General features: G+C 42.6%; 1 protein-coding gene across 3 annotated transcripts in view; it reads left to right on the top strand.

Moving 5' to 3' along the window:
- The window catches only part of LOC124859164 (attractin-like protein 1), a 482,005-nt gene that overhangs the window by 267,025 nt on the left and 193,045 nt on the right, over positions 1–21,935 (top strand). For all 3 annotated transcript variants that reach the window (XM_047351754.1, XM_047351757.1, XM_047351755.1), the window contains exon 26: positions 5,019–5,080. In XM_047351754.1, coding sequence (XP_047207710.1) covers positions 5,019–5,080 — 62 coding nt within the window. The remainder of the gene's footprint in view (positions 1–5,018; positions 5,081–21,935) is intronic.

Below are 21,935 nucleotides of genomic sequence, written 5' to 3'. Positions count from 1 at the left end.
GGGTGTCCTGGTGCCAAGTGCACTGATGGACACCCTTATGTTTGAACATGGTGTTCGTTATGGACAATCCGTGACTAGCACAGAAGTCCAATAACAAAACACCACTCGGATTCAGATCGGGTAGGCCATTCCTCCCGATCACGCCTCTCCAGGTGTCACTGTCGTTCCCCACGTGGGCGTTGAAGTCCCCCAGCAGAATAATGGAGTCCCCGGGAGGGGCACTATCCAGCACCCCCGACAGGGACGCCAAGAAGGCAGGGTACTCTGCACTACCACTCGGCCCGTAGGCTGAAATGATAGTCAGAGACCTCTCCCCAACCCGAAGGCGCAGGGATACAACCCTCTCATCCACTGGGGTAAACCCCAACACGAGACGGCTGAGCTGGGGGGCAACAAGCAAACCCACACCAGCCCGCCGCCTCTCCCCGTGGGCCACTCCAGAGTAGAAGAGAGTCCAACCCCTCTCAAGGAGATGGGTTTCAGAGCCCACGCTGTGCGTGGAGGCGAGCCCGACTATTTCTAGTCGATATCTCTCGACTTCCCGCACAAGCTCAGACTCCTTCCCCCCCAGCGAGGTGACATTCCACGTCCCTAGAGCCAGCCTAAGCATCCGGGGATCGGGCCGTTGAGGTCTCCACCTTCGTCCGCCACCCAATCCTCTTTGCACCGGTCCCTCACGGTTCCCCCTGCAGGTGGTGGGCCCACTGGGGGATGGCCTCGCGTCTCTCGTTCGTGCTTGGCCCGGCCGGGTACCGCGAGGAGCAACCCGACCACCAGGCGCTCTCCGACGAGTCCCGACCCCAGGCCTGGCTCCAGGGTGGGACCCCGGCTCCGCCGTATCGGGCGACGTCACGTGCCTCGATATTGTGTTCTTCATGAGGGGTTCTTGAACCATTCTTTGTCTGACCCATCACCTAGAACCTGTTTGCCATGGGAGACCTTACCAGGGGCATTTAGGCCCCAGACAACATAGCCTCTAGGATCATTTGAGCACTCAAACCCCTCCACCACGTTAAGGTGACGGTTCAAGGAGGGGTATTTTCCATATGAATGTTAAATTTTCATCATATTTTCCATAATGTCATGATGAAAATTTAACATTCATATATTTTAGATTCATTGCACACTAACTGAAATATTTCAGGTCTTTTATTGTCTTAATACGGATGATTTTGGCATACAGCTCATGAAAACCCAAAATTCCTATCTCGCAAAATTAGCATATTTCATCTGACCAATAAAAGAAAAGTGTTTTTAATACAAAAAACGTCAACCTTCAAATAATCATGTACAGTTATGCACTCAATACTTGGTCGGGAATCCTTTGGCAGAAATGACTGCTTCAATGCGGCGTGGCATGGAGGCAATCAGCCTGTGGCACTGCTGAGGTCTTATGGAGGCCCAGGATGCTTCGATAGCGGCCTTTAGCTCATCCAGAGTGTTGGGTCTTGAGTCTCTCAACGTTCTCTTCACAATATCCCACAGATTCTCTAGGGTTCAGGTCAGGAGAGTTGGCAGGCCAATTTACTGACCAGTGATACCATGGTCAGTAAACCATTTACCAGTGGTTTTGGCACTGTGAGCAGGTGCCAGGTTGTGCTGAAAAATCAAATCTTCATCTCCATAAAGCTTTTCAGCAGATGGAAGCATGAAGTGCTCCAAAATCTCCTGATAGCTAACTGCATTGACCCTGCCCTTGATAAAACACAGTGGACCAACACCAGCAGCTGACACGGCACCCCAGACCATCACTTACTGGGTACTTGACACTGGACTTCTGGCATTTTGGCATTTCCTTCTCCCCAGTCTTCCCCCAGACTCTGGCACCTTGATTTCCGAATGACATGCAGAATTTGCTTTCATCCGAAAAAAGTACTTTGGACCACTGAGAAACAGTCCAGTGCTGCTTCTCTGTAGCCCAGGTCAGGCGCTTCTGCCGCTGTTTCTGGTTCAAAAGTGGCTTGACCTGGGGAATGCGGCACCTGTAGCCCATTTCCTGCACACGCCTGTGCACGGTGGCTCTGGATGTTTCTACTCCAAACTCAGTCCACTGCTTCCGCAGGTCCCCCAAGGTCTGGAATCGGCCCTTCTCCACAATCTTCCTCAAGGTCCGGTCACCTCTTCTCGTTGTGCAGCGTTTTCTGCCACACTTTTTCCTTCTCACAGACTTCCCACTGAGGTGCCTTGATACAGCACTCTGGGAACAGCCTATTCGTTCAGAAATTTCTTTCTGTGTCTTACCCTCTTGCTTGAGGGTGTCAATAGTGGCCTTCTGGACAGCAGTCAGGTCGGCAGCCTTACCCATGATTGGGGTTTTGAGTGATGAACCATGCTGGGAGTTTTAAAGGCCTCAGGAATCTTTTGCAGGTCTTTAGAGTTAACTCGTTGATTCAGATGATTAGGTTCATAGCTCGTTTAGAGACCCTTTTAATGATATGCTAATTTTGTGAGATAGGAATTTTGGGTTTTCATGAGCTGTATGCCAAAATCATCTGTATTAAGACAATAAAAGACCTGAAATATTTCAGTTAGTGTGCAATGAATCTACAATATATGAATGTTAAATTTTCATCATGACATTATGGAAAATAATGAACTTTATCACAATATACTAATATTTTGAGAAGGACCTGTAAATGTTTTAATCATCAGAAAAAAAAATTATATCAGGCGCAAATGCAGTTTTAAAATGATGAGTTTATCTTTTGTGGAAAAAAACACCACCAAACCAACCTAACCCTAGGTGTGAAAATATCTTTGCCCGCTTAAAACTAAAAACTGGTTGTGCCACACAGAAACAACTGCCATTAAACATATCAGATAAATGGCAATGAGTCTTACATTCTGGCCCATTCTTCACTGCAGATTTCTTTTTAAAAGTCAGCCACGTTGAAGGTTGTTCAAGCATAAACCTGCCATTGTTTTTTCTAAAATTGTGTGTTGGTTTTATACCAGATGTTTTTTTGGCAAATGAGTGTTCGCTGCACTTTTTGGGTGTATTTACACCTGTCATGTTTCATTTGCTTTAAACGGACCTAAGATCGTTTCCCCATAGGTCCAGACCGAGACCCACTTTTTGAGGTGGTCTCGATCTGCTTCCAAATGGACTCTGATGCAGTTCCTTTCTGGTTTAAATACAAAAATACAAATTTTTAAAGGCACGGGTCGATTTAAACAAGAGTTTTCCTCCATTACAGGTCTGTGCTTTGTCTCGTCCAGTGGGAGCAACGATCCTCACACTCATGGCTTTGTTTACAAGTTATAGTTCATAACCCTGACATCTCATACATACATGTGACATCAGATGTTTCATCTGTTAGAAGTTTAGAAGTTGCAGATGCAAGTTACAAATTCGCAATACAAGTACAGATCACAAATTTCTGAGTACGGATCACAAATTTACAAGTACGAATCAAAAACCCCTGATGAAGCTGTCACACTCCTTACCAGCTGGTGGCAGTAATGCACCTGAAAGTTGTTCACCTACCCCCATTAAACAAGAAGAAGAAAAGTAAGTGGGTCTTGTGCTGATGTCCTGCGAAGATCTGTTCCAACATCAGGGAATAAAATTATAATAAATAAACCTGGTCTTGTGGGTTTTACTGTTCCTTTCATCGTGGAAAAAACGTCCTGTGAATTTGGAGACATTTGCTCTTTAAGTTACGGGGGGGAACAAAAAATGGCTGAAATATAAGGTCTCCCACCATATAACTTTGGCAAATAAAAAGCAAATGTCTCCAACTTCACAAGGATAGTTGTGCATGATGTAAGGAAAGAACAACCCAAAACATAAGATGATTAGTTAATCCCTGCCCCATGGGGTAACAAAACTTAAAAAAAAAAACAACATAAAACTGTAAACAAAAAAAACCACAAAAAAAAACACAAGACACAGGGGGAACACATCTTTGCAGGGGAACAGCACAGTGTTGTCTTCTCCTTCTTGTTTAATGGGGGTTGGCGAACAACTTTCAGGTACATAACTGCCACCAACTGGTAAGGAGTGTAACAGCTTCATCAGGGGTTTTAGATTCGTATTTGTAAATTTGTGTTTTGTAGTCATAACTTTGTGAGTTGTGCTTGTATTGTTGTAACTTTGTAACTTGTATTTGTAACTTCTAAACCTCTGTTCTGTTCTTGTGTTATGTTTGTATAAGTTGACAACAAGGTACAAATACAAATCTTAAATTTATACATGTTTATTTACTTACATTTACAAATTTTTGACACCTACGCATTTGTTTTTTTGACAGTAATCTTACCCCATATAAAACCTTTATAGATCCTCCTCATAAAACACATTAATGGATGTCAGGAAAAAGTGCACTGTTTTCGGTTGTATATAATTGTGATGCTCTTAGTATATGCAAGTAAAGTTTTGGGTTTGTAGGTGTTTGTGGGTCTGCAGTGGTGGAAAGAAAGGAGCATGGTCTAAACAGCTCATTGATCATAGCTGTGTTTAACGACTACAGTTGATGTAAATTGAAATGATGGCTGTTGGCTGGTTGCCTGTATTGAGGCAGGGTCCCTGTGGACCAAAATAAGCTTTTCTGCAAGGTTTTCACTGTCAGGCCATTTTACCTGCTCACCAAATGCTGGTAAACCTTTTAAGCTCACTCTGCCTCGTTTCTTTCTTCTTTTCCTTTACAAGTATTCTCAGAGGATTCACCAAACACAAAGCAGCGTCCGATTATTAAGGCTTATTAACTGTATGTTAAACATGCTTTAAATCCATAGCATCACCTTTTAAATCACACATTTGTATTTTTAGTAAAACAAATATTGCAGGACCTGTTATTGTAACAAACTGTTTCAACAAAAGTAGTTCTGTTTTATGGAGAAAAAACACAAAACTGTGCTTGGACATGGGGCATGCTGGAAATGTATAAATTAGAAAAAAACATTGTGGCTGTGAATACTACCAGTTTTAAACCTGAAAGATGAATAATAAAAATGTTCAGGTCATTGTATTAGCAGTTAATACATGTACATTCCTTCTGTTGTCTTGTTTCCAATAGATCGCTTTCTCTCAACACAACAGCATCATGGACCTGGTGCAGTTCTTCGTGACCTTCTTCAGGTAAGCCTTTCTCTATGCTACCGGTAGAGCATCTAGCATCACCTTGTTGAACTTGCTTGCTTTTCAGTGATTCAGGTCCCAGAGGCTCTTACTGCATCTGGGTTACAACCTGAGCTCACTGAGTTACAGTAGGTAGCAGCGGCCTCAGGCAAGACAGAACACCCTCAACAGTGTTGGTGGATTTCACATCTGCTCAACAGCATCAAGATGAACTGTGTAGGAATAAGCAGAGGTGGTGGAAGAGACCAAGGTATATGGAACTGATTAAAACATGGCTGGGTTGAGCCTGAAGACAATCAGAACATTGACTCTTATAGTGAGCTATTGATGTAAGGACACCAAGTGATGTGTCTTTGATGAAGCAATGTATTGATGTTTTTGTTTAACATTAAACAAAGTAAGATTTTCTTTCAGGTTTCAAGAGGTAAAGATTTATAGAAGATTTCTCAGCTCTGCAACCTCAGTTGTTGCTCCATATTTAAATTATTTTAGTTCAATAAAACATGCTTTTTAATGTGAACTAGAAACAGCTGAAATCACCTATAATGCCACAGTCATCGTTAAACATACAGTTCTGGTGGCAAGACTGCATGCGTTTATTGTGGTCGTAAATGTCATTGTCAGTTTTGGAGTTTGAATGATTTATTAGAAACACTCTTTTTCCAGGTTGGATTGAATACACAACAGATGTGTTTGCTGTTTTTCACATACAAACGTTAGGTGCAGATGTTTGAATGTACTGTGTATTTTCTGGGTCATAATTCTGTGCACAGGTTCATATGTATACATCACCAGTAATGTTTGGATAAATGCCAATTAGCAAGTTGCAACTTGACCATACACTTTTAATAGTATTAACAGGCTTCCAACATATTTTGGGCTTGGCATTCTCTTCTTCCAATGATAGGTGAATGAGTTGTCGATTTGCATTGATCTGGCTTTTGGGCAACATCTAGCAATGTTCAGTAGAGTTGATGTCTCTATCAGGAAGCTATTCCAGAGTTTCATTGTTATCCAGTTTTATCCATTATAAACCAGTTTTGATATGTTTTTAGGATCATTGTTTTGTTGGAACACCCATTTCTTCCTAAGTCTCAACCATCTAGCTGTTGACTTGTGGTAGTATTGAAGATAATGGAGAGGGTCCTCCTCCTTAATTATTCCACCCACTTTGCAAAATGTACCAGTTCAGATCTTAGCAAAACAGCCCCCCCAGCATAATGGTACTACCACCATGCCGCATAGTGTTCTTTGGTTTGAAAGCCTTTTTCTTGTCTCCTTCAAACACACTTTTGGTCATTGTGGCCAAATAGCTCAAGTGTTTTATTGTCTGATTATTAAACATTTCTCCAGATATTGTCTCGCAGTATGGAAAAGATTAAATCACTATTGAAGCAAGGGATTTTGTTTTGGGTTGTTGTAAAACTGGTTTATTGTGGACAGTGTCACTGGACTTCCAATGGTTTCCAGTTAATAACTTTTAGTTTTACCTTAGTGTTTCTGAAGATCGAAGTACTTGGCAAAGTTGTGACAATTCCCAGTAACTTGTATTTGCATCTTGTTTGCCCAGCTCTTTTGTTCAGTAGTTTTCAAACATTTGTACAATGTACAACTTAAAACAGTTGTAGCCATCTGGTCTAATCATCTATATATTACTATTAAAAGATGGACTTAATGCCAACATCATATCTGTCCTTATTACACATTACATATTTAGGTAAATCTAAAGGCTATAAATGTCTGTGTGCCACTGGTGGGACAAATGTCATATGTAATGGTCACTGTGCAACATCCTGTAGCTCAGGGCTGCACTATTTTTACCCCAAGGGCCACATGAGCAATTTTGACTGTTACCGAAACCCTTGACTTAACACACATTTTATAAGTATATATTTTCTCATGTACTGGAAATTGTAGAGATTGCATACATTGCATTACCATAGACATATTAAGAGTCAGTGTATATCCATGCATTGTCTTCCGCTTATCCGGGGTTGGATCGCGGGGGCAGCAGCCTAAGCAGAGAGACCCAGACTTCCCTCTCCCCAGCCACTTGGGCCAGCTCGTCCGGGGGAATCCCAAGGCGTTCCCAGGCCAGCCGAGAAACATAGTCCCTCCAGCATGTCCTGGGTCTTCCTCTGGGCATCCTCCCGGTGGGACGCACCCGGAACACCTCACCAGGGGGGCGTCCAGGAGGTATCCTAACCAGATGCCTGAGCCACCTCAACTGGCTCCTCTTGACGTGGAGAGGCAGCGGCTCTTCTCTGAGTCCCTCCCGGATGACCAAACTTCAGCCCAGACATGCTGTGGAGGAAACTCATTTCGGCCCATAGCTCATGACCATAGATGAGGGTAGGAACGTAGATCGACCGTTAAATCGAGAGCTTCGCTTTTTGACTCAGCTCTCTCTTCACCACGACAGACTGCTACAGTGCCTGCATCATTGCTGACGTAGCACCGATCCGTCTATCGATCTCCTGCTCCGTTTTTCATTCATTTGTGAAAAAGACCCCAAGATACTTGAATTCCTCCATGAAGCAGGACCTCCCCCGCGACCCGGAGAAGGCGCTCTACCCTTTTTTGGCTCAAGACCATGGCCTCTAATCGGAGGCACTGATTCTCACCCTGGCCGCTTCACACTCGGCTGCAAACTGCTCCAGCGAGAGCTGTAGATCACGAGCTGATGAAGCCAATAGGACCACGTAATCTGCAAAAAGCAGAGAAGCAATCCTACGGCCCCCAAAACGGATCACCTCAACACGTTGGTTGCGCCTAGAAATTCTGTCCAGAAATGTAATGAACAGAATCGGTGATAAATGGCAACCTTGGTGAAGTCCAACCCTCATTGGAAACTAGTCCGACATACTGCTGGCAATGCGGACCAAGCTCTGATACCGGTCATACAGGGACTTAACAGCCCATATCAAAGGGCCTGGTACCCCCCTTAGGATTCCCCAAGGGACATGGTCGAACACCTTCTCCAAGTCCACAAAGCACATGTAGACTGGTTGGGCGAACTCCCATGCACCCTCCAGGACCCTGCTGAGGGTGTAGAGCTGGTCCAGTGTTCCATGGCCAGGACAAAAACCACACTGCTTTTCCTGAATCCAAGGTCCGACTATCTGATGGACCCTCCTCTCCAGAACCTCCGAATAGACCTTACCAGGGAGGCTTAAGAGTGTGACTCCCCTATAGTTGGAACACACTCTACAGTACCCCTCTTTGAATAGGGGGACCACCACTCCGGTCTGCAAATCCAGTGGAACTGCCCCCGATGTCCATGTGATGCTGCAAAGTCACGTTAACCAACACATTCCTACAACATCCAGAGCCTTAAGGAACTCTGGGCGAATCTCATCCACCCCCAGGGCCTTACCATCGAGGAGCTTTTTAATAATCTCTGTGACCTCAGCACCAGAGATTGGAGAGCCAGCCCCAAGGTCCACAGGCTCCACTTCCTCAGTGGAAGACGTGCCAGTGGGATTGAGTAGGTTTTCGAAGTACACTGGCCACTGACCCACAGCGTCCTGAGTTGAGGTCAGCAGCACACCCTCACTATTGTAAACAGTGTTGGTGGTGAACCTACCCCCTACCCCCCCTTCGAGATGCTGGATGATGGAGCAGAATCGCCTCGAAGCGGTACAGATGTCGTTTTCCATGGCCTCTTCAAACTCCTCCCACGCCTGAGTTTTTGCCGCATGTTGCTTGGACTGCCGATACCCATCAGCTGCTTCCGGAGTCCCACAGGCCAAAAAGAACCGATAGGACTCCTTCTTCTGCCTGACAGCATTCCTCACCGCCGGTGTCCACCAGTGGGTTCGAGGATTGCCGCAGCGACAGGCACCGATAACCTTGCGACCACAGCTCCGGTAAGCCGCCTCTGCAATGGAGGTGCGGAACATGGCCCACTCAGACTCAATGTCCCTCCCCTCCCTCGGAACGTGTTTGAAGCTCTCCCAGAGGTGGGAGTTGAAGCTCTGCCTCACGGGAGAGTCCACCAGGTGTTCCCGGCAGACCCTCAAGATTTGTTTGGGTCTGCCAGGTCTGACCAGCATCCTCCCCAACCATCGGAGCCAGCTCACCACCAGGTAGTGGTCAGTGAAAAGCTCCGCTCCCCTCCTCACCCGAGTGTCCAAGACATGCGGCCGCAGATCAGACGACAGGACAACAAAGTCGATCATCGACCTGCGGCCTAGGGTGTCCTGGTGCCAGGTGCACATATGGACACCCTTATGCCTGAACATGGTGTTCGTTACGGATAATCCATGATGAGCACAGAGAACCAATAACAAAACATCACTCAGGTTCAGAATGGGAGGGCCATTCATCCCAACCACACCCCTCCCGGTCTCACTGTCATTGCCAACGTGAGCATTGAAGTCCACCAGCAGAACAAGGGTCGCTCTCCAACACCCCCTCCAAGGACTCCAAAAATGGTGGGTAGTCTGAACTCCCGCCTGGTGCATAAGTACAAACAACAGTCAGAACCCGTCCCCCCACCCGTAAGCAGTGGGAGTCTACCCTTTCGTTCACCCTCTCACCAAGGGCATCTCCAGAGTGGAAGAGTGTTCAACCCCTCTCAAGGAGACTGGTTCCAGAGCCAGAGCCGTGCATCGAGGTGAGCCCGACTATTTCTAGCTGGAACCTCTCTACCTCGCACACCAACTCCTTTCCTACCAGAGAGGTGACATTCCATGTCCCAAGAGCCAGCTTTTGCAGCCGAGGATCAGATCGCCAAGGTTTCCGCCTTTGGCTGGCACCCATACTACCTTCCACTCGACCCCTTTGGCCCCTCCCACGGGTGGTGAGCCCATCGGAAGGGGGACCCACATTTCCTCTTCGGCTCGCCAGCGTGCCCCACCTCTAGGCCTGGCTCCAGAGTGGGGCCCCGGTGACGCGCGTCCAGGCAAAGGAACACTGTTTCCATCTATGGTAACCATCATATGGGGTCTGTAAGCTGCGCTTTGTCTGATCCCTCACCTAGGACCTGTTTGCCTTGGGTGACCCTACCGGGGGCATAAAGCCCCTGACAACATAGCTCCTAGAATCATTGGGACACTCAAACCCCTCCACCACGGTAAGGTGGCAGCACAGGGAGGGGCATTTATTTTCATGAATGCCATTATTACTTGATCTCCACACCATACATAACAACTATCCATGATTTCTTGGTGTTGTAACCCTTTAAATCCTATATATCCCATATATATGCAAATTGGAATTTAAATGTTTTGGAGGGATATTATGTAAAACTGGGAGTGTCAAAAATTTGCAGCAAGGATTCTAATAATTTATTTTGTTCATATTACTATAAAAATCTATAGATTTACATTTAATTGTAAAATATCTTCGCCACATGGAAAACAATACATTTTAAAAGGATTAAACACGATAGGATGGGGATAAAAAAACAAATAATACATAGGACAATGGTAGCCGATTCAACAATAAAATCATGAATAATCATGAATATGAAATCATGAAAAAATTAAAATCACCCAATGAAATTTTAACAGGAGAGGTCTGGACTTTAGCTGGGCCATTTGTATACACACAGGGAAGGTTTTGCAAAATATAATTTAAAATACATAAAACCATGCCCAGGGAACCTACGTATCCTTTACCAAAACAATTTTCAAACATGAGCAAGCTCTCATATTTCACTGCAGTCTAACAATTGAAATTCAAAATGTTATTCATGAGCACACCAGTTTTTGAAAATAAATAGTCAGGTCCATATCTTATCAAAACTCTACGTCCGGTATAAATTTGTCTTTATTTCAACATAAGCAGAAATTTGGATTCTCATACAGACACAACACCGTGTAAACGTTTGCTTTTCCAATTTTCATGTGGGCCGATTGAGGCCCACAGCTCGTAAAAAGCCCCGTTCTACTCTAGCTGATCATTAGGGGTATATGAGTAGCTTTGAATGTCTTTGTGCAGAGGCATTTCAAGTTAAAAATAACTTTACTGTCTTCTGTCCGCATACATACACATAAAATGTGCAACATTATTTGATGTTTAGACCTCAAAAATACCTAATTTGGAGGAATTATGTCCTCTCGCATAAAGTTAGCATACCTTCAGCTTTCACCGGAGAACCGGGGTCTAAAACTCAAAAACAAGAGTTGTGTTCTGAGCATCCGCTACTCTCAAAGCATAAAAGCAAGAAATCAGCAGCCTCTCTCAAGTTCCTGAGAAACATCTCAAGTGGACCAACAAACTGAAAGTTAAAAGTAGATATACTGTTCCCCAGTTTAAACAAAATCCACCTTATTCCTCCTGAAAGCAAGCCATAACATGTCCCTGCATGTGGCAAAACATTTGCCAGGAAGGCTGAGAAATGTGACATATCAATGTTTAAAATGTGCCTCCTTCATAATGTTAGATAATGACTTGTGACACAATTTAAGTTGTGTGGTTAAAGGAATTAAATATCGATCTAGAGTCCAATTCAAACCAACATTTCCACAAAGCCGTCATTATCGTGGATGGGATGAGAGTCACTTATGTTTCAGCTCACAGCGAAGCAGACTGACGCAGGATCTAATGAGAGGTTTTTAAGGAAAGAAGTCCTGTGTCTTCAGGCAAAATTCTGCCACTCAGCTCAACACCAGCCAAATGTGTGTTTGTCTTTGCATACAAGTGTGTGTGCAGACGTGGTTTTGTGTGTTTGTCCGTATGTGTCCTCCTCACTGTCTCCATGCCTGACTGTGTGTCACTGTGCAGCCATGTGAGTGAGTGAGCTGTTTTATTGCCCAGGGACCTGCTTCTGGACATCCGCAACCTTTAGGCCTGCATGTAGGAGGTGATGTCATCAGTATGGGACAGTTTTGGCTTTTGCCGGGAGAGTTTGGTGTGTGTGTGTGTGTGTGTGTGTGAGTCACTTCCCTGTTTGAGTTTGCTCTCCTATGCAATCCACCAGATTCTTAGTAAGAAAAGGTTATGTGCTCTGACTTCAGGTCATTTTTATGTCTTTTTTTATTCACTGCCCTTTTTTATAATGCTACATAGAATGTTATTTTTGTTTAACTATGAGTCCTGTAATTAATTATATATACTAATTTGCTAGCATTTTACCACCACCATAAAGGCCACCAGTGATTCAAATATGATGTTGCATTCACTGTTAACTAGGGCCATAGGATCCCCCATTTGAAAACAAATAGTACAAAAAAAGGAAAAATGTCCACATATAAACATTTATATGTGGACATTAAACAATAAACCACATAAGATTTCCGTTATTTACAGAACAGTATTGTTTCTTTACTTTAAAGTGAACTCAATTGTTATCAAATTCAAGGCTGTGATGCATGGGCTTGTGCCATCAGAAACTGAATTTGAATTGCTTAAATTGAATCTGTATTTGTGTAAGTTAAAATTAAATGCAATGGTTTGAAAATTAACTTCACTTAATTGAAACTGAAATTAATGGTTTGAAACTGAATTCGTTTGATTTAAAAATGTATTTCATTGTATTAAAATTCAGTTTGACTACTTTCACTTTCAACAACTGTCATTATTTTGTCATAAAAATATATTTTAGTAAAAAATTGTTTATTAGACTTATTGATTGAACATTAACATATTTATGCTGTCAATGCTCCTCGCGATGTCTCCAAAGGAGGGATGTCTCCCTCTTATGAAGACATTCGTTTTATTTTTTGCTGGAATAAAAATCCACATCTTTTGAAAACATTTTGTTATCCAGAAGAAAATGCAGGTGACGAAAGACTGCAAACCATTCTGTGATCAACACTGTTGGAGTCTACTGTACAGACAGAATCAAATGTTCAAACAAATTTTAATTTTTGCTCTGTGATGAAATTATTGTGCATGCTCAGAGCAGTCAAAATGGTGTAACAAAGTTAACCATTTTTGTCTGTATTTTGATATTTTTTTATATTTGCCTTACATCTTATATTGTTGCCTTTGCTCACATAATCTGGGTAGTATAATAGCCAAATCCCTAAAATAGCTTCATTCACTCAAATATGTCAATGCTTTTGTTGTAAGAAAGCAAAACAAATTACATTTTGACTGAAAAACTGTTCATTTAAACTTTGTTTGCAGTTGTGGTCACTGTTAAACCACCCATGAGGTTGGTGTTCCACTGTAATAACATCCTGATCATCATTTACTGTTAGCTAAAGGATCAAAGTCAGAGATATGTTTTAATTGGATTATGTGTAAAGCATCAATGAAAAATACTTGACTGTCAACCAAAATCTTTCAGAATTTTGCTAGAAACTAAATGTTGACAGAGAACGTAGTTTTGAAGTTATATCTGTGGATTCTTGGAGTCTCATAGGTTATTTGGTGTTCAGTAGCTTCACTACTGCTTTCGAAACGGCAAGGGAAAAATTGATTGCTAATCAGACGACTGAAAGCTGCAAGTAATTGGACGGAGCTGAACTGCAGTGTCACCAATTAGCATTTGAGACTTTGGAGCGGAGAGATACGCAATATAATTATAACAATTCTCCCTTTTTCCTTCCTCTGTGAGAAATAAGAATACACATGCAAAATGTTAAAGGGATGAAAAAGCATACAGAGGAGAGTTCATAAAACTTTAAGAATCTTTGTGGAACAAAACATGTTACAGCAACACGGTGTAGTATTGAGACCCTTTTGGCCAGTTCTACAAAAGACTGCTATTACTCAGCCTCAGTTCACTCTGAGATTTATTTTTTGTATATGTTACAATAGATTCTAAGTTGTATTGTAAACTGGGCTTACAGTACTTCAGGCAGCAATGATGATAAACCTCTTAGAGGGTGCTTATTTACAGGTCAGTTGGAAGCATTTTATTGTTCCATTATTAAACTAATTGGTGGGGTTTTAACAGACCCAAACAGATTAATGTTTAGGCACAAGGCATTGTAGACCAGCACTTTAGCAGGAACAGCACTGATGGCATGAAGGAGCAATGAAGATTGAGATCCCATCATTGACCATAGTAAGAAATCAGGTTGATTTTTCTTTTTGTAGAAATATTTTTTATTTTGAATTGTGCAACCTCCTGTTAGAGCCCTATGAACAACTCCCAGGTTTAGTGGGTGTGGTTTTCACCTTTTTTTTGCAACTGTACACTTATCTTGTGGAAATAATCTCTAGACCCACAATACCTTTCATTAAAGTTGACAGGCCATATAAAGATCCACACACTCTTCAAAGTTAAACAGTTCAAATGAGTTAGGGTTGAAATATATATATATATACATATATATGTATATATATATATATATATATATATATATATATATATATATATACAAAAGTTTAGACACACCTCATTCAGAGTTTTCTTTATTTTCATGACTATGAATATTGTAGCTTCACACTGAAGGCATCAAAACTGTGATTTAACACATGTGTAATTATATACTGAACAAAAAAGTGTGAAACAACTGAAAATATGTCTTATATTCTAGGTTCTTCAAAGTAGCCACCTTTTGCTTTGATTACTGCTCCGCACACTCTTGGCATTCTGTTGATGAGCTTCAAGAGGTAGTCACCTGAAATGGTTTTCCCTTCACAGGTGTGCCCTCTCAGGTTTAATAAGTGGGATTTCAAGCCTTATAAATGGGGTTGGGACCATCAGTTGTGTTGTGCAGGAGGTGGATACAGTACACAGCTGATAGTCCTACTGAATAGACTGTTAGAATTTGTATTATGGCAAGAAAAAAAGCAGCTAAGTAAAGAAAAACAAGTGGCTATCATTACTTTAAGAAATGAAGGTCAGTCAGTCCGAACAATTGGGAAAACTTTGAAAGTGTCCCCAAGTGCAGTCGCAAAAACTATCAAGCGCTACAAAGAAACTGGCTCACATGAGGGCCGCCCCAGGAAAGGAAGACCAAGAGTCACCTCTGCTGCGGACGATAAGTTCATCCGAGTCACCAGCCTCAGAAATCACAGGTTAACAGCAGCTCAGATTAGAGAACAGGTCAATGCCACACAGAGTTCTAGCAGCAGACACATCTCCAGAACAACTGTTAAGAGGAGACTGTGTGAGTCAGGCCTTCATGGTAAAATAGCTGCTAGGAAACCACTGCTGAGGACAGGCAACAAGCAGAAGAGACTTGTTTGGGCTAAAGAACACAAGGAATGGACTTTAGACCAGTGGAAATCTGTGCTTTGGTCTGATGAGTCCAAGTTTGAGATCTTTGGTTCCAACCACCGTGTCTTTGTGCGGCGCAGAAGAGGTGAACAGATGGACTCTACATGCCTGGTTCCCACCGTGAAGCATGGAGGAGGAGGTGTGATGGTGTGGGGGTGCTTTGCTGGTGACACTGTTGGGGATTTATTCAAAATTGAAGGCTTACTGAACCAGCACGGCTAACACAGCATCTTGCAGCGGCATGCTATTCCATCCGGTTTGCGTTTAGTTGGACCATCATTTATTTTTCAACAGGACAATGACCCCAAACACACCTCCAGGCTGTGTAAGGGCTATTTGACCAAGAAGGAGAGTGATGGGGTGCTGCGCCAGATGACCTGGCCTCCACAGTTACCGGACCTGAACCCAATCGAGATGGTTTGGGTGAGCTGGACCGCAGAGTGAAGGCAAAAGGGCCAACAAGTGCTAAACATCTCTGGGAACTCCTTCAAGACTGTTGGAAAACCATTTCAGGTGACTACCTCTTGAAGCTCATCTACAGAATGCCAAGAGTGTGGAGAGCAGTAATCAAAGCAAAAGGTGGCTACTTTGAAGAACCTAGAATATAAGACATATCTTCAGTTGTTTCACACTTTTTTGTTCAGTATATAATTCCACATGTGTTAATTCATAGTTTTGATGCCTTCAGTGTGAAGCTACAATATTCATAGTCATGAAAATAAAGCTTCCAAACTAGGGTAGTTGCTAAACCTGGACAAGACCTTCTTACATGGAATACAGATTCCTTAGAATGAAATTTGTGATGTGAAGAAAAAAATGTTATATTTGATGCTTAAACAACGTGCCCTTCCTAAAAAAAACAAAACACAATCCTTGTATGGCCCAAATATGGACTGGATTGTTTTGGACCGCAAACCGATTATTTATAACTAAGAAAAATCTGTGAAATCTTTATTTGTAGAAATCCTTTACAGACACAAATTATGTTTTGAAGAATCTGTTATCACTGTAGAATGATCTGATTCAAATTTGACCAGTATAAATATTATAATACTGTATGCAATTGATTAAATTGGTCCAGAGTTAATCTAAAGCTGCTCAGATTCACACAGAGTAGAAGGCTCTATATACATTTCAGTGAGTAGCTTTCTTAGAGGGTTAACAATCTTGACTCTTCCGCTTCAGTGCACTGTAAAAGTTCTCCAGATGTTTACCCCTTTTTAAGAACGTTTTTGTTCTAAGCAAAGCTTCCAAGGTGAAATATAAGGAGTTCAATTATGCATAAAAGGTCCCTCTGCTGCTACCTTCATGTGTGACTCTTACTAGTAGAGCAAAACATAGCTCAGCAGAAATATGCTTTGCTGACCAGAGTTGGAAGCCTCACCTCAGCCTTTTTCAGCAGTCAGAGTTGATTTGCTGCCTCTGCTGATAGAAAGCTGTTTCTGATCATGAGCTATTTATGGCCAATGTTCAACACACAGCATATTGATTTTTGCTATGCCTGCTGGTGTTTAGATGTTTCATGGTCTTCTCCTTCATATTTGTGTATGTCTTTTCCAGAGAGCATTTGCTATTTTCTGTAGTTGTTAGCTTAAGATAAGCTGCATCAGTTAAGAGCAGAAACATACATTAATGCACTGGCTTTTTTAGTTTATACTTCAACATCCTCAGTTTGTTTAACCAGCTTAATTGCTCTTACCTGTAGCTGAGCAGTCTTGGAAATAAATACTATAACTAAAATGTGGTTCAGCAGAGGATACTCTTCTTCGTTTTATCCATTCTCCTCCCTAATGCCTCTGTAATGGCAACAATTAGCCACTCTGCTCCATTGGTTTGATGCCTAAGCCCAGGCCTTGTAGCCCTTTAATGGAGAGCTGAGGTAACGCTGTGAAAGTGGGAAATAATCTGCCTGAATGGATGTAAAACCTACCCAGTGGAGAATACTCAGAATATAAATATAAAGGATTGTTGCAATCTTTAATTGTTCTGGGAATAATCTGTGTAATAGGGGTCAATGTTAAAAATAGTGTCAGTCTCAGTTGCCAAATAAAGACACTGAGACTACATTGACACATGCAGGAAGAATTGTTTTTTCATTAACATTTTATTTGATCAATATTGCTTTTCAGCAATTGGAAACAAATGCAGACAATGTGAAGTGCTTCCCAGACAAGATGGAATGAAAAAAAAACAAAAAACACATAACACTGATTCTTGAGAATCGGAACAAAACAAGTCCTACCGAGAAAAGCCTATTTTTGTTTTTAATTAAAAATCAAGACATTCATCACGAGAATATTCAACAGTACATACTACTAAGTTACATCTAGCGTAACACTGCATACCAAAGTTATTTTTGGCAAACATTTTAAACTCTTTTAGGAGGATTTTGTTTAAGTAAATGGTCTGTAGCTAGGAGGTCTATGTTAATAAACATCCTCAGAAAGAGGCCACAATATTGACCCACCCCAAAAAACAAAAACAAAATAAAACCTGTAAATTTGCAAAATAATACAAAACATTTTTCTAATAAATGAAAATACCTAAAACAATACATAAACTGAATTATAAACATTGTTTTACCTAAAAATCTGTCTGTAAAAGTTTTGTCCTCAATTTCTGTCAACTCCAGAGTTGATGTGTCTGTTGACGGAGTTGACAAATTCACCAATAATCTTTTAGTATACTAATATATTATTTGTGAACATACAAAAAGATTTAAATAGTCAGTCAGTCAGTCATTTTCTACCGCTTATTCCATAGTGGGTCGAGGGGAAGCTGGTGCCTATCTCCAGCTGTCTATGGGCGAGAGGCGGCTAACACCCTGGACAGGTCGCCAGTCTATCGCAGGGCAACACACAAACAACCATGTACACACTCATTTATACACCTAAGGGCAATTTAGAGTGACCAATTAACAGGCATGTCTTTGGATTGTGGGAGGAAGCCGGAGTACCCGGTGAGAACCCACGCATGCACGGGGAGAACATGCAAACTCCATGCAGAAAGACCCCTGGCAGGGAATTGAACCCAGGACCTTCTTGCTGCAAGGAAACAGTGCTACCAACTGCACCACCATGTAGCCCTGATTTAAATGGTACTCCAGGGATTTATTTATACATAAAACTATTTCTGTAACAATAATTATATCATTTAACCTGGTACTTAATCTTTTAAACCTTTGAGTTGTAGAGGAAGGACAAGTCGGGGCCTGCTTTGTAAGGTGTAATTTCTTCAGAATTCCTATAATTTAATTATGTATTAAATTTAAGTCTCAAAATGTAAATCCACCACAAACAACTTTATTGTTTTTTGCATCAAGATTTTGCTTTGCCAGTGCTTTAGTCCAGCAACTATCTATTTACGTGGCTGGCCAGAGCAACAGCACAGTGATGCATGAAGAGCACCTCTTCTGGCCACGTTGATGGAGGAGATGAGAAAAGAAAAGGAGGAGGATATGGAGACAGAAGATGTGATGCAGGGAGAGTTGGATGAGAAGCCTCAGAATGGTCCGCAGGGTACTATAAGAGTAACTGCTGTTATCAGCCTTAATAATGGAGAATGGGTGGCAGTGGTATGCGATGACCACTGGTGGCTAGCCAAGACAACTGCTGTGGATACTGAGCATCAAGATGTAAAAGTGGAATTTCTGCCAATAAGAATGGTGAACCTAATAATGTCGGAAAAGATGTCTCCAGTTAAGATGTACTGTTTTAACTGTATCCCACACCTACACAAACACACATACCCTGACTCTTCCCCGCCTCACATAAACACATGCCATGTGAAATTTTAAAAACGAAAATCATGATTCGGACCAAGCAAATAAATAACTGGCACACAAAGGGGGGGGGGGTTGAGGAAGACAAAAGAAAAGCAGAGGATGACGTGGAGGAAAAGAGAAGAGGAATTCATATTTGTTTGAATAGTTTGAAAACAGCGCTATTTAGGATTTCGTCAACACCGTCATTTCTTCGTCAACTCCACCAGAAGTATGTTTTTGGTGATTTTTAAAACATAAACAAAATCTTTGTTTAGTTTATGTTGTTTATGTAATCAATGACCATATGTTCTACATCTTCTTATCCATTAATAATCCAAGTAATTTGTTTTTATAATTTTACAAATACTGAAAATGTTACATTTGGAAATTTGGGTTTTCAGAAGTGTGAAATCACAACAGACGTTTCTATTTTGTATTTCGTTACATGTCACAGTAACCAAATGTTATATCAACATATTTAAAATCTTCATGTTGGACTGAAAAAATAAAATTTATTCGGTTTTAGAGTGTCTGACGAAGTTGACGCAAAACGTTCTGGAGTGAAACATTTTTATTTTATTTAAATGTGTTTCTGTTTAGAACCTGTTCCTTTACATGGTTAAATAGATTAAACATTTCTTTACATACGCATACAATTGCAACAGCTGTAGTCTGGATTTAAAGAAATAGGACCCCAAAGCGCTTTACACTACAATCAGTCATTCACCCATTCATACACACATTCACACACTGACAGTGGTAGATTACATTGTAGCCACAGCTGCCATTGGGCTGCCATAAAATCGCCGCTACCGGGCCCTCTGACCACCATCAGCAGGCAAGGCGGGTGAAGTGTCTTGCCTGAGGACACAACGACTAAGATGGAAGGAGTGGAGTATCGAACAGGCAACCCCACTGGTTACAGGACTAACCCCAACCACCATTCCCAGCCTCGGAGCTTCGCTCTCTCTTTGTTTTTGTATTTTGTGTATTGTTATGTTTTTCGAGCCACAGTACTGTGGTGTTGGGCAACCATCCTGTGGTCTCATTCAGTAGAGAAGAACTTCTCAACATCAGAGAGTCCTCTCTTGGGATTTTTTCACCATCTTTCATCGATCCGAGGTTCACTGAGCTCCTGGCAAGCGGAGCTGTGGCACTCTACGGGATACTTCGCCGAAAGCGGCAGAGGGGAAAGCGTGCTGGCACGCTGGTAAAGCTCCGCAAAAGAGGACTTCGCACACCACTGCCTTCAATCCACCTGGCAAATGTCTGCTCTCTAAACAACAAGATGGACGAGCTGCTTCTTCTCACCAATAAAAACACCGACCTCCGCGGATCAGTGATTCTCTGCTTTACCGAGACATGGCTGAGTGAAAACTTCCCGGACCGCACACTGCTGATGCCGGACTTCCAGCTGCTCAGAGCGAATCGCAGCGCGGAGCTATCGGGGAAGGTGCGAGGAGGCGGAATGTGCTTTTATATAAATGAAGGTTGGTGCAGAGACGTAAAAGTGCTGGGGAAAACATGTAGTTCGGATCTGGAGTCATTTTCCATAATCTGTAAACCGTTTTATTCACCGAGAGTTTTCCTCGTTTATAATAATCGGCTCATATTTTCCACCGCATGGCTGCACTTCTGCCGCGGAAAAACATCTTGCTGAGGTGATTACAGACGTTGAGAAAAAATACACGGACTCTTTCATCATAATACTGGGAGATTTTAACAGAGCAAACCTCTTCAATGAACTCCCCAAATACAGACAGCCTATTAAGTGTCCCACCAGAGACAAAAACACACTGGACCATTGTTACACAGCTTTAAAGGACTCATATCATTCTGTTACCAGGGCTGCTCTGGGTTTTTCGGATCATTCTCTTATCCACCTCATCCCAACCTACAGACAGAGACTAAGAGATTCCAAACCCAAGGTTCACACTGTTAAGAAGTGGACTGAGGAATCAAAGCAGATGCTACAGGCCTGCTTTGAATGCACAGACTGGACTGTTTTGAAACCTCAGCCACTGACCTAAACCAACTAAATGATGTGGTGACATCATACATCAGTTTCTGTGAAGACATGTGTGTGCAGACTAAGACCTTCTGCACCTTTGGGAATAACAAGCCATGGTTTACTCCACACCTCAGGAATCTGCACAGGGAAAAGGAAGAAGCTCACAGCAGTGGAGATTGGGCACAGTACAGGCAGGCTAGGAACAGACTTACAATGGAGATCAAAGCAGCCAAGAGAAGCTACAGTGACAAGCTTAAGAACAGCCTTTCTACTGGTGACGCTTCAGCTGTATGGACCGGTCTGAGAAACCTGACTACCTATAGGAGCCCCCCCACCCATCCTGTCGACAGATGATGCTGTTAACTTAGGTCTACACTTCATCCTGCAACACCTCGACCACCCCGGGACGTACGCCAGGATCCTGTTTGTAGACTTCAGCTCGGCTTTCAACACCATCATACCAGACATCCTCCAGCAGAAGCTCACCCAGCTCAACGTCCCGGCCTCCACCTGTCAGTGGATCAACAGCTTCCTGACGGACCGACAGCATCAGGTGAGACTGGGTAGCATCTTCTCCCGAACCAGATCAATAAGTACTGGTGCCCTCCAGGGGTGTGTTCTATCCCCACTCCTCTTCTCCCTGTACACAAATGACTGCACCTCATTGGACTCGTCCGTGAAACTCCTTAAGTTTGCAGACGACACCACTGTCATTGGACAGGACGGCGATGAGTCTGCATACAGACAGCAGATGGATCGGCTGGTACACTGGTGTTGTCACAACTACCTTGAACTCAACCCAGTCAAGACTGTGGAAATGGTGGTGGACTTTCGGAGAACACCACCCCATACACCCCCCTCACCATCCTCAACAACACTGTATTGGCTGTGGACCACTTCAGGTTCTTAGGAACCACCATCTCTGAGGACCTGAGATGGTCTTCACACATAGACA

Source organism: Girardinichthys multiradiatus, chromosome 22, assembly GCF_021462225.1.
Source record: "Girardinichthys multiradiatus isolate DD_20200921_A chromosome 22, DD_fGirMul_XY1, whole genome shotgun sequence".
Lineage (NCBI taxonomy): Eukaryota > Metazoa > Chordata > Actinopteri > Cyprinodontiformes > Goodeidae > Girardinichthys > Girardinichthys multiradiatus.
The sequence above is the reverse complement of the archived record's forward strand: the minus strand, read 5'-3'. Positions and strand labels throughout refer to the sequence as shown.